This window comes from Falco biarmicus, chromosome Z, assembly GCF_023638135.1.
Source record: "Falco biarmicus isolate bFalBia1 chromosome Z, bFalBia1.pri, whole genome shotgun sequence".
NCBI lineage: Eukaryota > Metazoa > Chordata > Aves > Falconiformes > Falconidae > Falco > Falco biarmicus.
In genome coordinates, this window is record NC_079311.1 from 24117925 (window position 1) to 24134397 (window position 16473).

Consider the following 16473-nt stretch of genomic DNA (forward strand, 5'->3'; position numbering starts at 1 on the left):
GAAAGCTGTCTGTAATGTTACATGCTGTAAACTTTCAACACAGATTTAGGTTTGATGGTCAAGTAGCTACTGAATGTTGGCTGGTTGAACAGTGACCTTGTTCCTGTATGGGAATGTGCAAAATTGTGTTCTTATGTATACGCAGTTTTCCCATAACATATAAAGGCACTTCAAAATATACTAACCATTTAAGTTAACAAATGAAGACCAAGCAGTGAGAAAGTAGTGTCCTTGTCTGAATCACTGGGATTAACATCCAGTTACCACTTGAAAGGTTTAATTACTAAACCAAGAAAGGAATAGACATCACAGGGTAAAGGAGAACTGGCTAAAATATGCCATAGTTTCCTTTAAAACCACACAGAATATTTTGTGCATTACTTTTTCAGAGTAAGAAAGCTGTGTTATCATTATGCTCCGTGCCCAAGAACTAGTTCAGAATAATATGGACTTTTAAATAAATTCTCTGAGGAAATATCCATAAATTCCATCTGAAAAGCCTGTGGAATCTTCCTGAATGGAAGGTGCTAGGGGAGGGTGGCTACCGCTACTGAAGTTGCTTGGTCTGTTCGTTCGTTTGCCAGTCATCAAGTTTGGACCTCTATGATGAGTTGTTATTTCACAAAGTTTTGTTCAAAACAATTTAGTTATTTCCAAGAGTGAAGCAAGGAAAAAAATTTGCTGTCAAAACCAAAGAAACCCAGACAACTGTTGTCTGACAAACTCTCGGAGCAATGACTTGGTAACTGCTGTCAGTACGGTCACCGTGCCAGAAATGTGGTGTTCTCTGTGCTTTTAAAGATACGCCCACAACAAGCCTGTTTGAGGTGCTGAAATATCTCTGTTGGGAGAGTTTTCCTCAAACTTTTATCAGTTAAATCCTGTAAGGATATCTCTCACTGTCCCTGTCTGGTCCCAGTGGCTACACATCACATGTGTTTCTGGTGCTTGAGTTTGAGCACCAGAGCTGAAAACAATTTTCTTGCATTTGGAGCTGTCTGATGTTTTTCTGCATTACCTGTCCTGCAATGCAACACTGGGGAGAAATTTCCTCGCTTGATTTATGTGGGGACAAGGGCCAAACTGATGGGAGAGAGTGAAGAGGTGGATTGGAGAAGAGTCAAAGTAGAGGAGGGAGGAAGGACCTGTGATTCAGTGCGCAAGGAGTTCAAGGAACACGTGGGAACCAGTGTGGATGACAGGCTGAGGGAAGTGGCAATGTGTGTGACAAGGGACTATGAGCATGGAGGCCGCTATCTGGAAAGGAACAGGTGGTAGAAAAGAACATGGAAGTGGGAAGTGGTTAGGGAAGACAAAAAACCCCAAAACTGACATGGTAGGTAGATCTAGTTAAGGAACTCAGGATAGCAGCCAGGGAAGATGAATTTTGCCAAGGAGAAGATGATGATAGTCCTGGGTGTGGGCTGGATGGAGGGGAACAATTGATTGTAATACTGACAGTAGATACATGCACAAGGCTGAAACAGCAGTTTGCAGGTTGCTTTAATGCTTTAAATTTTTATTCTGTGTGTCATTATGTGAACTTCGTACTTCGCTTGTGTGTTTGTTTATGTGCAGGGGTATCGTTCTACAAAAAAATCCTGGCTTGGATTCTGGTTTATCTGAATATGCACAGCTGAAACTGCAGTGTATCAGGAACTGATTGACAGCTGAATGATTCAGGATTTGATTGACAGCTGAATGAGGCACCCTTGCTGTGAGTGTGGGGGTGAGGGGGCAGGCAGCACCAGTGAAGAGCAGCTAGGAGCGGTGACAGATACATCCTTCTTTTCATTCCCCTCTGCTGCCACGGGTCTGTTGGAGTCCTTCCTTTCCCATGAGGGGAGTTTTTTGTTGTTTTTTTTTTTCTTTTTTCTTTTCAGTCAAGATTGTTAAAGTTGAAGGCAGCCAAGTACCAGTTAAATGGTAATATGACCCCATGCAGTGTGTGGCACTGGATAGCAGCTCTTCAAGACAGCCAGAAACTTTAGAAGGGGCAGGAGAGAATGCAGGTGTATAGAGTTCCCCATTAGCAGCCATTACAGACTGCTAATGAATAACTTATTCCTGCACCCGTGCAAACCTGTTGACTGTTTTTTTGTGTGAGGGGTAGATAATAGATAATGAGCATATCCAGAAAACTCCTTTTAGAACGGAAATACTTGCAGTGTATCTTCCGTTGCTCTCATGTGGAATGTCTGGTTTTTTAACAATGGCATTTTTAAAAACTTGAATCTTAAATTTTAATAACAAAATTCCAGATGGTTATTATGAGAAATTTTAATAACAATGAAGTTTCAGGTACAATGAAATCAGTTTTATTGGAAGCACCCTGGCAATCAAATTACCAAAGCTGTATAGAGAAAGTATGTACATTTTTTAGGGTAACAAATGTATCCTTTGGCCTTCTGTCAACGTTTGCAGGGGGAAGTAATTTTCTAGTCAGTCAGTCAAAATGAGAAGTTAACTCCATCAAACTGGAAATAAAACATTTCAATAATTAAAATGGTACAATGTTTTGGAAAAGCTTTTTGGGGATGTGGTGAATCATCATTACATAGACTGTTAAAGGAAAGTATGTTTCAGTGAAAATATATTCAAACACAGATGAATCTTAAACTGAAAATAAGCACTTTCATATATGGACTACAAGTTTACACATAAAAAATCTGTTGTTGATTGGTGGCAGTGTAGACTCCATTGAAATCAGTACCAAAATATCCAGTTTGCAATTGACAGGTAGAAAGAAATAGCTTTACTAGCCTGTAGGAGAGAAGCAAATGAAAATACCACGATGTTTTTTTTGGCAGACAGGGGCTCTGTGCATCCTGATTAGGGATGCTCCAGAAGGAGACCGCAAGCACCTGGTAAGGCAAAAGGCAAGCACATGCAAATTTACAATGCATGCACTCTCACAGATTTATTTGAAATAATTCCCCATGAATATGGAAGACGCATCCCTTTGGACCCACCAAAGGCTGCAAAGTTGCAAGAAGCGGAGTGGCTCCCTGGCAGAGCAGAGCTCTCATGGGTGCGTGGTGGAAAATGAGAGTTCATGTCCCAGCCTGGGGCTGCCTAGCAGCAGGCACCCGCCAGGATAGGAAGGGGGAGCCGGGCACACCAGCTACTCTGCAGGAAGCCCCTGTGCAAACAGGCTGCCTGCAGCAGTGCATTGCCCTGGGACTAGGGGGAGCAGGGGTCACGCTGCCCACCTGGGAACAGCACTCCTATGGGGAGCCCGCAGAGGCTGCTTCACCTAAATGTCACCATCCTGCACTGTGCAAATCCCACCAGCAGTAAAAGCAGTGGGGCTGTGCAATTCTTCCCCAAAGGACAGCGCACAATGCTCATGCTTCAAACCCAGGGAACAAGGGAAACCCTGCAAGTGCAGAGGCAGTGGTCTTTGGTTGTTTCTGCAGAGCAAAGCTCAGTGCATCCCGAGCCTCTTGATTCTGACTTGCAGCACCTCCACAGGACAGCTCTGGTTCGTACCCAGCCTGAGCTGCCTTCAGAAGTGCCTCAGCAGAGCTCACTCTAAAGGTCAGCACTACATCATCGGGTGTGCACCTCGCAGAGGGAAAGATGCAAAAGAGCCAAAGACACGTGCTCTGAAAGGCTTGTTTAACGAAGAGGGCTACTCTTTTTCTTGTATTTCCCTGTGAGAGTGCATGGGAAGCACATGCATTATAAACTTGTGTGTACTTGTCTTCTATCTTGCCAGATGCCTGTGGTCTGTTTCTGGAGCATCCCAAATCAGGATGCGCAGAGCCCCTGTCTGCCAAGAAGATACACCAGGTCACACAGCTGTGTGTTAAGAGTATTTTATGAAAAGCAGAAGAATTATAGTAACCAACATCTTAACCATTCCAAATAAGTGGGTTTATGTTGTATTTTTAAATTTCATTGTTATTATAATGGTTTCTTTCTTTGATGTAAGAATTCTTCAAAGTGCCTGGGAATGTGATCGAAATGATCATTGGTCATTCAGTCCTTCAGAGCAGCTCTTTTCTGTGAAAAGTTGAAATGCTTTATTGTTGGTACCATAACTCATCTGTCATACAGCAAATGCAGATTTATGGAACTGGGTAATATTAATATTCAGGGATGGATTAGTGAACAGATTTTTAAATCAAATAGATAAGGCTGGAATGTCTCTACACTGAACTAGTTGCTGCCATTTTGTGAAATATCTTTCATGGCTGATGAGAGAACAGTTTTAAAGCATTAGTAAGTATTTAATTACATTTCCAAAATTTATTTGTCTTTCTATTACTTATTTGCTTGCTCTAATTGCCCTTTGGTGTCTTCACTGGACTTTGATTCCTGCTTGGAGCATTTCTTGTAATGTGTATGCATGTACAAAGCGCATTACTATACCAAGTAAATATAGTTGCTTATATCTACCCCCCAAAAAAGAGCCTACTGAGCTGAAGTAGGTTCCCATAAGCTGAGCATTTTTTTTAATATTTCTTTTTAACTTTTTTTCTTCTGTGTAAGTTTTCTCAGTGTCAAGTAGATCATCGATCTGTGACAAAGCCTCAAAGTGCACTCTGGCCAGTAGTTACAAGGGGAGATGCTTAACTAGCTGGAGACTGTGCTCCCAGGAATCTTCCTCTCTCTTATGGAGTTGGCCCCTACGTGGATTTTTAAAAGTATTTATAAATTTGGGACAGATACAGTAGTTGTAAAACCAGACTAATAAGATGAACCTTGAGACACTTGTCTAGAATAGCATTTTCTAACTGGAATGCATTAGATTGACCATTAGCAGAAACAAAACGAGTCTACAGGCATCTTAACATTCAGCACTTAAGAGTGGGTGCAGCAGGTTACGTCCAGCAGAGAGATGAGATGCTGTGTTCAGTTCTTCATCCCAGAACAGACATGGAGAGATCTGTGCATGTGTCCATAAATTCGTGAGGAGTTCTTAGAAAAAAAACCTCTGAAAACAGGCTGGTGTGACTGCTGTCAGCGAAAGAGGAGGAGAGAGGGAGGGGTGGATTAGTACGATTTGGGTGGTACATTTGTATGATGTATACTTAGGGCAGACTGTGGTATTATATTTGCATGTGTTAAATCCCCAGTTTATGAGAGTACTTTCTTCTGTTCTGTGATTGTGTTGCGGAATGCCTGCACATATAATGCTAATGTAAATCCTTCTCTGTTTGGACATTCATTCTGCAAATTAAGGTCAAGTTATTTTACCTAGGTGAATATTTGTAAATATTTAGCACTGTTAATGTAAAGATTTCTCTATGCTTCAACAGGCAGGTATGCAAATTGAGGCCTGGATGGTTGGCTGCTTTGGGGAAAAGGGATGTTTACTCTCTGTTGGTAGAGACCACCAAGAACTTGGATTTTAAAGCCTTGTGCCTTGGTGCTTTCAGAGATGGGAGGTAGTGGAAAGTTGCGGTGGTGTCTGGTCTTTTCTGAGCTTGAGCTAAGGGGGTAAAATGGACAAAGAAGAACAGTGGGAAAGTGCTGTTTGGAGACAGCTGTTTCTGTAACATATCTACCAGGAATGGGATGACCTGGTGGCCCAGCTCACCCTCAGTTGCGTGACTGTACACTGCCTTTGCGCATAATTTTTATCTCTCCTTAGTAACCTTTACTTAGGGCAAAATACTGCAGTTTGCTCTCTGAAAATGCTGCGTAAAGTTTACTGTCTGGGGGCGTGTCTACCTCAGTATAGTGATGCTGTCTGGCTCGTCAGTGCACGTGGGGTGGTGCCGATGCACACGTTAAGGGCTGTGCTTGCTCTCTGTCCTTCGTTGTGCACTGGCATGGAAAGCACTGGTGCCCACGCTGCATCGTCAGGACATACAGAGCACTCCTGCACTGCATGGGCGCCGGCTGCCATCTAGCATGTAGGTGGCAGATCCCATGTGCTTCCCACTTGGAGGGCTTGTTAGCAGCATAACACACCCAGCCCTGTACTTGAGGGGGAAATGTGGGAATGTTACACTTCTGAACGTCTCAGTGTGATTGTGTGTTGTCCCCCATAGCATCCTTCTTGCTTTTCCATACTCTAATACAAACTCCCTTGTTTAGCATTAGAAACCTTCTGCTCTTGTTCTGTATTGTTATCTCTTGCCAGTAAACAAGCAGAATAACTAACTCAGCATCAGGTGTGACTTTCCAATAGACTCTAACAATGGTCATGGCCAGGGGAGGCATCTCAAAAGGCAACAGTTATCTTCAACCAAAGCTGTAGGCCTTTTTTTTGAGTGAAGGCTCATGGACTCATCTGCATCTTCCTTAGCATTTATGAGGTGGTAAGAAGTAGTCTGTGGACTGAACTACTTTCAAGAGAAAGGGTTAGTAATGGGTACTTAAAGTAAAAGAGGTGATGTGTTGGTGGTTGGTTGGTTTTTTTTAATACAAAGAGGCTTTACTACCTACATTACTTTTATTTCAAGAGAGGGACTAGCATCCTACAGAGGTAGACATTGCTGCACATCTTGCTTTGTCTCTAAATTCAGTTAACATCAGTCATGGATCTGATTTAGCCTGCATTGCTGTTCAATACAAAAGAGAAAATAATAATTAAAAAAACCAACTAGAAAAACCTCACTGGAGCTAAAAAGCAATGAACATTGTGGAAGATAAGGATTCCTGGTGACTAAATATGCAGTAATGTGAATATGTTAAAATATAGTTCTGGATGTACCATTTTTAAAAGAATGATTTCTTTGATTAAAAAAATACAATTAAATCAGATCTCTCCTGAATGTTCTGGCTGTCATTTTCTTTAGCCAGTAGAAACCTGCCTTTCTGGTTTATGAAGCCACAGTGCTAACATGTAAAGCAAGATGTTATGACTCATTTCAACAATTCTTTGTTCTCTCTTGAAAGCATTGCTGATGATATTTTCAAGCACTTGGGTTTACCCCTAAGAATGCAAGCCTCTAGCAAGTCTGAGCTTAATGCAAGGCAGGTTATGTAATTTTTGCAATGCCGTATGATGTGAATGCAATCCTGTTAACATCTTTGATAGTTTTGGTTTGCAGTTTTGCTGCATTTTGCTGTATTTTTTTCAGGAGAAATAAGATGTCTTTTCATAGTTTGTAAAACTTTCTTCAAATGCAGTAAAAACATATTTTGCAACTATGAAGTAGCCATTTAGGGATTCATCAGCAAAACTGCTTTCTTAACTCTGCTTGAAAAGGCAATTTACTTGCATGAAACCCTGAAATCATGTGGCTTAATATAAGAACTTTAATTGAAAATGAGGTTGCAATGGTTTAAGCAAGGGTCAGTGATTTTATCTGAAGAGTGCTTCTCAGTGCTAGAAAAATAATAGGTTAAGGAAGGTGAGGTTAGAGGGCTGCGGGGGTACCTGCTGGCTTTCATCCTGGCAGTTGCCTTGTGAAGCACTGCCTTGTGTATGTGCAGACATTGCTGAAGGATGTGAAAGGGGTTGACTAGGAGGGCTACAGGGACAACTGCACAGTCTGTTTTGGCTGAGGATAACCAAAGTGTTGAGCATCTTGCTCCTGTAGAGGTGGAGAACCCCCAGCCGTTGTAAGTTGGATTGGTTTTGCTCAGCATTTTCCCACAGCTGGACCACCTGTTTCTGCAAGACCTGCAGCAATGGAAGTGTTAACTGAGCTGTGTCAAGAGAATAAATTAACAGGCATTTTATGTTTTCTGTCAGCCTAGCAATATAAATAAAAAGCAGTGGAAAAGCTTTTTATGTGTTGTTACCATTTATCTCTGAAAAGGAAGAGGAGAGTCTTTCATTTCAGTCAAACCAGCTGTGAGATGTGTTTCGTGGGGATAACGCACTGGCTTTAGCCCCCATGGGAGGAAGTCTGTCACAAAGACTTTTTGCATAGAACCTATTGCAGTTCTCAGCTGACTGAAGACTTCCAACCAAGAAGGCTAGCTGAATCCTAACCTGGTGCAGAGAGCCTTTTTGTCACATTAGGATCTTTGATTACTCCCAGGAGTGTGTATTCTTATTGTAAGATGCATGAATGGAAAATTGACAGCTTCATCTTTGCTGCTGCATTATATCCTTAGTTTTGCTAATAAAACTAATACGAATAATATTACTGGACAGACAAAGAGCAGAAAGGTCATTGAAAGCAAATAGATTTGAGCTTCACAATCACAGAAGCTCAGCATGCCTTAGGTGGGCACCACTCCATGTCCCCAGTAAGCCATGGTGCAGGCAGCTCTTTTTATGCTGTCTGCACAGTTAACCGTGTCCAAACCCTGGGGCTCTGAGCAGTTGGTTGTGAAGCAACTTCTGTCTGTAACACTCTTCTGACATGCAGTAGTACCCTGTTGGAAGTGTTGCCATCATTTATTTGTGCAGGTTATTTGGAGGCAGGGCTGCTTGTTTATTTTGAGCTTTTCCTGTGTCTGTTTCTAGATGCCTGCCCAATCCTAGGTTCCCAAGATATTGTTGTACTGTTTAAATGGTAATGGAAACAGTTCCAATGGTGAAGGTGATTTGCCTAATATGGCAAGTGAATGATGAAATTACTGTGTGCTTTTTAGTGGGACAGATCTGTATTATTCTGCTTTACCCAAAATGCTAAAAGGAGATTTAGTGTGTTTCTGCTTACCTTAATAATTTTCCCCCAGAATTGTTTTCTGTTTTGTGGCTGATAATTAAGTCTCACTGAACATGCTGAGGGAATATGTAAGTACAGTTGTTTAGTGTAAACAACCTGTATGATGGCTCTACACTGTTATACTGGTAACTTTTCAAGAACATCTCCTTGTAACTATTGACCTGCCAGTTACCTAATAGTATTGACAGAACGATTGATCAAACATGTATGAGGGCAAAATATTTTCTTCTGTACAGCTGAAATCTTTGTTAAAGACACTGGGAACTGCCTCCTTTTTTTTTTTTTTTTTTTTTTTAGACAAAGCTAATTGAATGCATGAATGCTACTGCACATAGCTGACAAAGGCAGAACGTCTTTGTGAAAAGGCTTTGTAAATTCTTTCCCACAGAAGTCAACGAAAGGGTCGGTTGTCCTGGGCTACGTATTTCGTCACTTAAACCTAGTGGAGATAGATTACTTTGGACTGCGCTACTGTGACCGAAGTCATCAAACGGTGAGTAAGAGAGACCACAGATTGGATTTTCCATATGTAAGATTGACCCTGTTTGTGCCATTTGTGAGTAGAGCATTAGATTGTCATGCTTTCACCAGCTTGCACTATTTCCTGGCTCAGGTTTCCAGTAATAATTTATTTGTGTTCATTTGCATCAAAGTCTTGGAATATCCATTCATATCTTAGATAGGAACAGAATCAAATGCTAAATGCTGTTGTAAACTAAATGAAGAAAGTGTAGATAGTACAAAATTATGACATGGAAGTAGGATTATCTTTTCCCTTTCAATACGGTGCCCTGAAACATGTGCTTGGTGCACTGTGCTGTCTGGCTTCACTTGTCCCTGCAGTGTCTGGGAAGGAATGTCCCTGAACATGTCACAGGCTGCTTCACTTGGACCACTTGCTGAATGCCTGTGTCAGAATATATTGCATGGTTGGTGTGGCAGCTGCCTCTTCACGTGCAGAGCCCCAGGAGTCAGGGTGCTGGCAATGACATTTTCACTCCTCCTGACCCATCTCTGTGTCCTTGAGCCTGTTGTCTCTTGAGCCTTCTTGACAGGGACTCACCAGACATCTGAAAGCTTTTTCCACCTGGAGATTACAGTCCTAAATGGGTAAGAAAATTGAAACCAGGCTGAGATGTTTCAGCCGAAGCAGGCAGTGGCTCATGGCAGCACTGTCAGGAGTGCCCCCCCAGAATGGCCTGTGCAGCGTTACTGCAGTCAGAGGTGAGGAGCAGGGGGTGCTCAGCAGGTGGGATTTTATAGGGTGGTCTTCATATTACCTTAATTTTATAAAGGGAATGATGCCTAGCCTGTGGCTAAATTAAGTCAAGCAGTTAGGTTTTTAAAGTCACTGTTCTGTGCTGAGAGTACTGCACAAGACCCTGACCTCAACAGATGCCACGTTTCATCTAATAATAGGAAGTTTTTGAAAGGGCTAAGTATTTGCCTGTTTCTTCTGTCTAGCAGAAGTTGAACATGTAGAGACTGAAGTAAGAACAGTATTAGTGGAAGATTATTGATTGCTGCTGAGAGCTACAGAAGTAAATCTCAGTCTATATTTATTTCTGTGTCATTGCCTAGACATTCATGAATTCAGTTCCTTCATAAGCTTCAACCCATGTTTAATTCCATGGAGATGAAAGTCAGATTCATCTGTGAACTAAAAGCAGGCTGCTAAAAACAGTGTTTTTGATTTTCTGAGGAAACTGAAGTGTGAATGAAGAGCAGGTAGGTATTTTTTGCTCTCAAAAGTATTTCCCTTTCTCTTGTAGAGGCAAAAACCCCAGAAATGGCTATTACTGGGAATATTTTCAGAGGCATACACACCGTGTGTTTAATGGTGTATTACAGCATTATGAAAGTACAAGAAGATTACTTCTCTTTTGTGAAGAGTTTAACACATAAAGGCAGATTTTAGGATGCATCCTGCTAACGGACTAGATGACGGTATAGTAGTGCATTTTGTATTATGGTAGTGTGCATGAGCTGTAGGCTATAACTGTATTAACTCAGTGTCTCCAAATACAAGAACAGCCTTTATGCCTCTCAGTGTTAGCCTTTGTCTTTATTCTCTGGCCAGCCCAAGGTCAGGAAGCCCCCATGCTTCTTCATTTTGCAATAGATTAGGAAGATGTTCATCCCACCTCCCCCATTTGCCTGCGCTTGTACCAACACTGGTCATGTTGTGGGGATGCAGTTTGCTCTAGCACAGACACGATGCTTCAGCCTCTCTGCGTGGAGGTCTGCTGGCTGGCCTTTTGCCTGGCTTCTGCACTGGTGGGCAGGCACCTCTGCTGACTCCTTGTGTTCCCATCCCCCAGGGGAACACGCGTGTCTCCCCCTGCCTGCGGGTTTTCTTTGCAGGGAAATCCCAGGTGTGTGGTGTGTGGGAAAGCAATGAACACATCAGCTCTGTCCTGACACGCAGCTGGGAAGCAGCCAGGAGGTACAACTGGAGACCACAACAGTGGGCCACCTTACGGAGCGCGCCTCCCCTGCCGTGTGGATGCTGCCACAGTGGCTGGCCGGGTTTGAGCTGCAGGCTTTGCACCTGGGCTGTGTTGCAGCAAAGTATTGTGAAAATGCCTGTTCCTGGTTTTTGTCTGTGTATGGGTAATTAAAAGTTTATGCTGTTTTATCTGGAAAGTTCATAAATAGGTAAACCAGTGATATCTGTGTTTAGTTTTATGTGTTTTATGACAGCTGTTGCTAGCTTGTTATTTCCAGTGAAATCTTCTAAGCTCTTAAGAATGGCCAGTATAAGGGGAAAGCTTCCATGCAGCAAACAACACTCCATGCTTTAGCTGTAAACTTATATTCACTTGTGCACTGAATGTGGCTAAAACTGTCTGGGCTGTTGTGGGAATTAGTCCTGGCTGGCAAGAAGCCTAAATTTGAATTTTGGATTAGATATGTTTTGGATTGGCCGCAGTAGCTTTCCTAAGGGAATGGGAAAAAGGTTACCTTGCTAATTAGTTTTAAAACCGTGTTTCTGAGTTAAGTCTCAGACAGGGAAATGTGTTTGGAGGTTTGGCTGCCTATTAATACATTGCTTGTGGTGGGAAATATTTTATTATTTGCTCTGCCAGTTTTTTTGTCATGCTGTATACTTAACTGAATGATGAATAAAGCAGCATGGACAAAACTATGTATTTCAAGGAATGCAACCCAGTCTCTAGAGAAACATTTTTTTTATATTAAGGGTCTGAAAAAACTTGTTTAGTTATTTTCCCCATTACTTTTGCATGCCCAGCACTTCCAGGTGGTCTTTCAAGTGCTGTGTTGGTGTGCTACCTCTGATGTGGGTGGTATTATAATTATTTTAGTTGTACCAGCAGGGCTGTATTCAGTGAACAGGGTTTCACTGTGCTATGCATTATATGAGTGCAGAACACTAAAATGGTCTCTTCCTGAACAACTAACAAACGAATTAGCATGTGAGAGAGAATAGGTGGATGCAGCAAACAGATTGACAGACCTGGATGGCACTGGGAGGACTGTGAACAGTAGGATAAAGCATAAATTGGATGATGCTGCCTCTAGGGGTAATAATTTGGTCATATTACAGACAATATTGCTTTATTGACATTCAAGGTTCCCCCAAACTCTCCATGGTAAAAGGGCAGTATTTAATTTGCAAAATCAAGCTCTGGAAGATTGTGAGTTGCCAGAACAGTGTAAGCTATATCTATCTTGTGCTCTGAACAAGGCAGGACTCCTAAGGAAAACCAAAAAGTATATTATAATAGTTAATTAAAATATAAATAATTAATTAAAAATCTTGTAAAATAAAACTACACCTGAATGAATAGATGAGTTGAGCTAATGCTGCAGGTTGTCAGTAGTGTTTCCTAACCTCTGAGTGCTTTTGGTTGACAAACTGCATGCTGCTTTCTAATGTAATACATGAGTATCTTTTTTGGTGCAAATTCTTTTAAAAGAAAAACCAGTTTTCTTTGAATGCTGCTGAATCTCTCAGTGTGCTTCATCATCACTCTTCACCTGATCCTTTTGCATTGCTGCAGAGATTCTTGACACTCAAGTTAGGCTAAGCGGAGACCAGATACAGTCTTCATGCTTGTTCATGTGGATGGTCAGCTGGATCCTGATTGACACGGCATTTTTGTCTTCTGCCTCACCTGCCAGAAATGTGGGACATTGTGCCCCATCTGGTATTTTCAGGCAAGACACGGTCACCAGATATGTGCTGCAGAAGCTGGAGGTGGCTGAGGAAACTTTGCCCTGCCTTTCAGTCTCTCGTTGCTTTAATATTTGGGGGGAAAGAGTGGCCCAGTGGTGTACCTCTCCCTTAGTGGAGGAGAGACCAAAAGCTAGGTAAACCGGTGCTGGGAGGGCCATGCAGCTCCCCTGCCACTCACTTCTGGTTCCCACCGTGCTGCAGCTCCCAGGTGCTCCCCACATGGTCCCTTTGCTACTGCCTTTGTGGCATCTCCAGTGTGCCTTAGGATAGTCATGCTAATTACTGTTCTGGCAGGAGGCCAGTATTTTCTTGAGGCACACAAAAGAGAGAATGGAAATGGCAATTTTAACGCATAATATCTCAGGAAAAGCTGAGCAGAATTTGATGAGGGGAAGGGTATTTTTGAAACCCAAAGGCATTCCCTTGTCAAATCACAAAAACGTGCTGAAAAGAGTCATGCTATTAGAGCTTCTCTTACAAAAAAGATTTTGAAACTCCCTTATTGCAGACAACCAAAAGCATTTTAAAGGTCTGTTGATAATTTTTTTTTTTTTTTTTTTGGTTTTTTACTTCCAGAAACCTGGCTGCACTTTACAATCTCACATTGGCCTGGTTGCCCCCTCACCATTCCTAACTGAACTCTCACGCTAAACCGGCTTAACCTAAAGCTGCGGGAGGCAAAGTCTGCATTGTACAGCAGGCTGTGATGCAAATATTCTTCTTTTCTTATCTGATATAATGCTAATCTGAGCAATTATATTCACAATGTACAGCATACTAATACTCAGTTAGGGCTCTTTAGGGGTCAAATACAAGTACAGCAAGCCGTATCACCACGTTAGTTCAGTATTGCAGCCAAGCGGCAATGTCCCCAGCCCAGTTAGTTCGGTGCAGCGCTGTGCAAACACATGTGTACAGCTCCAGGATCAGGAGATAACATGAGATGGGCTGCGCTGTCTCTGTACCATGTATCCTGTAGCGTAGATGTGCTTTTTCTCCCCTGCTCTGAGGAAGCTCTGTTTTGAGCATACAGACCTAAAAGCACAGCAGATAGGAGGAGGTAGCAGTTTATTTTGCAACTGCATAGCCCAGAGGGCACACAGAGACAGAGGGGAGATGCAAGCCTCAGTTTCTTGCGAAGCTGAACTCTCTGTTGTGAGTGGCTGTGCTGCCGTGATAGATCAGCTCAGCCCCGGCAAAGCTGAGCAGAGAAGCCTGTGCCATGAATTGCATCTCTCTGCTGTGCAAACTCAAGTATCAGAAGGTTGTTTCTTGATCCATCCAGCAGAAGGAACTGCACCGTGCTCAGGTTGCCAGGTTACTATACCAAATTGGATAGGGTCACAGCCTGAAAAGACTGTATGTAAATTAGCTATAGAAAGAAGAGCATTATTTTAATGGAAGGTTTGCTTACGATTAAAAATGTCTGTTCTGTAGGGAATTAGTGTCATGTAATGTCGTGTAATTTTGATCTCAGGATCTTAGAAAAACAGATGAACTGTACTTCGCTTGTATTTTGGTTTTGTATGGATTTTTGGTTTTGTATGGATTTGACATTTGCCCACAAGCATGGTATACTAGATTATCTAGAAAAAAAAGACTTCTGCTTGTTAAGATAAATGGCACGACTGGTGGAAGAAAACGGATGCTGATAGTATTGGTTAGAAGCTAGACGTTTTAGAAAATTGTTAATGGATTAAAACAACCTAGACAAGGCTGATGGTCAGGTGAGGTAAAGGTGGTAAGAATAAACTTACAGGGTGTAGCAGTGTGAACAGTATATTCACACTGGTGGTCTAATACTGAATAAAATCAATATAACTTCAGGTTCTAATAAAGAAAATGCAGAAGTATTAAATACATATTTGTAAGAACTGCCTGATGATTTATGAGTTTCTTACATAGTAAAGATGTTCTGAGCTTAGTAGATTTAGATTCTTTGCACTGAACCTTTGCAGAAAAAGTAATGGCTAAATAATTCTAATTGTTGGGTTTGTATTAGATTGTGGAAAAATCTTGATAATTTCAGATCATAATAGAAAAATACTGGCCTTTCTCTTGAAAGTTGTGGTTTTTCTGTTCTAAATGTGAACAAAAACTGGCATGTGCGGCATGTGGGTACAGCTTTGTAAGAGTCTAGTTAAGACAGCCCAGGACTTAGTTTGAAATTGATGATTTTTCTCGGCCAGACACTTCATTGATTGATACCACAGCAAACATTTCATCAACCTAGTTAATATTTTGTTTCAAACAAGTTCATGGAATTTGACCCAGGTTTAACCCTATGCATATCCAAGGAATGAAGGTTCCAGATTTGAGAAAAGGCATGTTTGCAGTTATGTAAAAGGGCTAAATATGAAATACTGCATGGCACTTGGTGCATACTGCTTACAGATCTGGCTTGTGTGGGAGCCAGATTTGTAAAAGTACAAAGGACAATAAAGCCCCTCTATTTTTAGATATGCTGTACTTTAAAGCATCTTTTTTGTAATTTCTACCTAAAAATTAAAGGGGAATTATTTCCTTTAAGAACATTGTACATTCATAATCAGCCTCAGTAAAGAAAAAAATAATTAATACTATATGGACTTTGTAAATAACAGTTAGTAAATGAGTAGCCATCACTTTGGTAATTGGATAGTTGGATTGATTAGGACTATTTAGAAGTCATTATTTTTTCCCCATTTCTTCTGTAAACGTTAAATTCCCCTTTCAGGTTCACGACAATTATCCCCTGCAGTTGGATGGGTATATGCTAGGCTCTCGACCTCTTTGCAGTAGTGGTAAGCTGTTTGTAAGTCAGATAGCTCTTGCTATCTGTGCAGGAGAGATACAGGTGGGAAATCACTGGGAAATGGCTCACTGGCTGCCAAACAGATAAAAAGGGTGAGGGTGTATGTTGGAGCTGCTTTGGCATTCATGAATGCAGGGCTTGTTGTCAACACCTGCTGTGCAAGTGCATTGGATTAATAAGACACTCAGCTTTTTTGTTTCGTTTCTCTTGGCACTTCAACATGTGGGCTCAAAACTAACTGTACCCAACACTATTTATATGTATATGCAAACATTTAAGAGGTATCTAATACATACTATTGTGTATGTGTGTATGTATGCTTAGAGGGCTCTGTTGTCAGAGTTCTTGGTTTTGTAAATGTTTATTGTCTAATGTTGGCTTGAAAAATGCCTTTTCATTAATTCCATTAATCTTTGGCGTACAGATAAAATGTTAGAAATCTCCCTCTCCTCCACCCAGCCCTTACATTCTTCAGGAAAATTTTGGCAGCCTTTGGAATTATTATTTAGAATAATGAATAGCTACACAGTCATTTTAAGTGTGGGTTTGTGGCCCTGGCACAGCGCTAAATACTTTCTGGAGAAACGAGAAGGCAGACGAGACTCTTGCCTCTTCTGCACTACTCTCTGTCCCAGCAGTAAACTGGTCTGAGCTGAAGTGTTAGACTTCACCTCCGCAGCATCTCGAGGCCCGCGGTGCCCTCGAAGAGCATATTTCCTCCTGCCAGCTGAGGCTGGTTTTCATTACCATGGGTCTCAGCAATCTGTCTTACAGGGATGAGGGCTGGGAGTGCGGTTCCTGCTGCCGGCTCAGTTTGGGGGAAGGAAGTGTTCAGCGGGATGAATAACCAGATTTGTTCCCTCTCCTCTCCTCAGATTCCCTCTGAATCTGAA

General features: G+C 41.8%; 1 protein-coding gene across 3 annotated transcripts in view; it reads left to right on the forward strand.

The window, feature by feature from the left end:
* Positions 1-16473, forward strand: part of EPB41L4A (erythrocyte membrane protein band 4.1 like 4A) — a 134070-nt gene that overhangs the window by 40812 nt on the left and 76785 nt on the right. For all 3 annotated transcript variants that reach the window (XM_056324506.1, XM_056324507.1, XM_056324508.1), the window contains exon 2: positions 8974-9078. In XM_056324506.1, coding sequence (XP_056180481.1) covers positions 8974-9078 — 105 coding nt within the window. The remainder of the gene's footprint in view (positions 1-8973; positions 9079-16473) is intronic.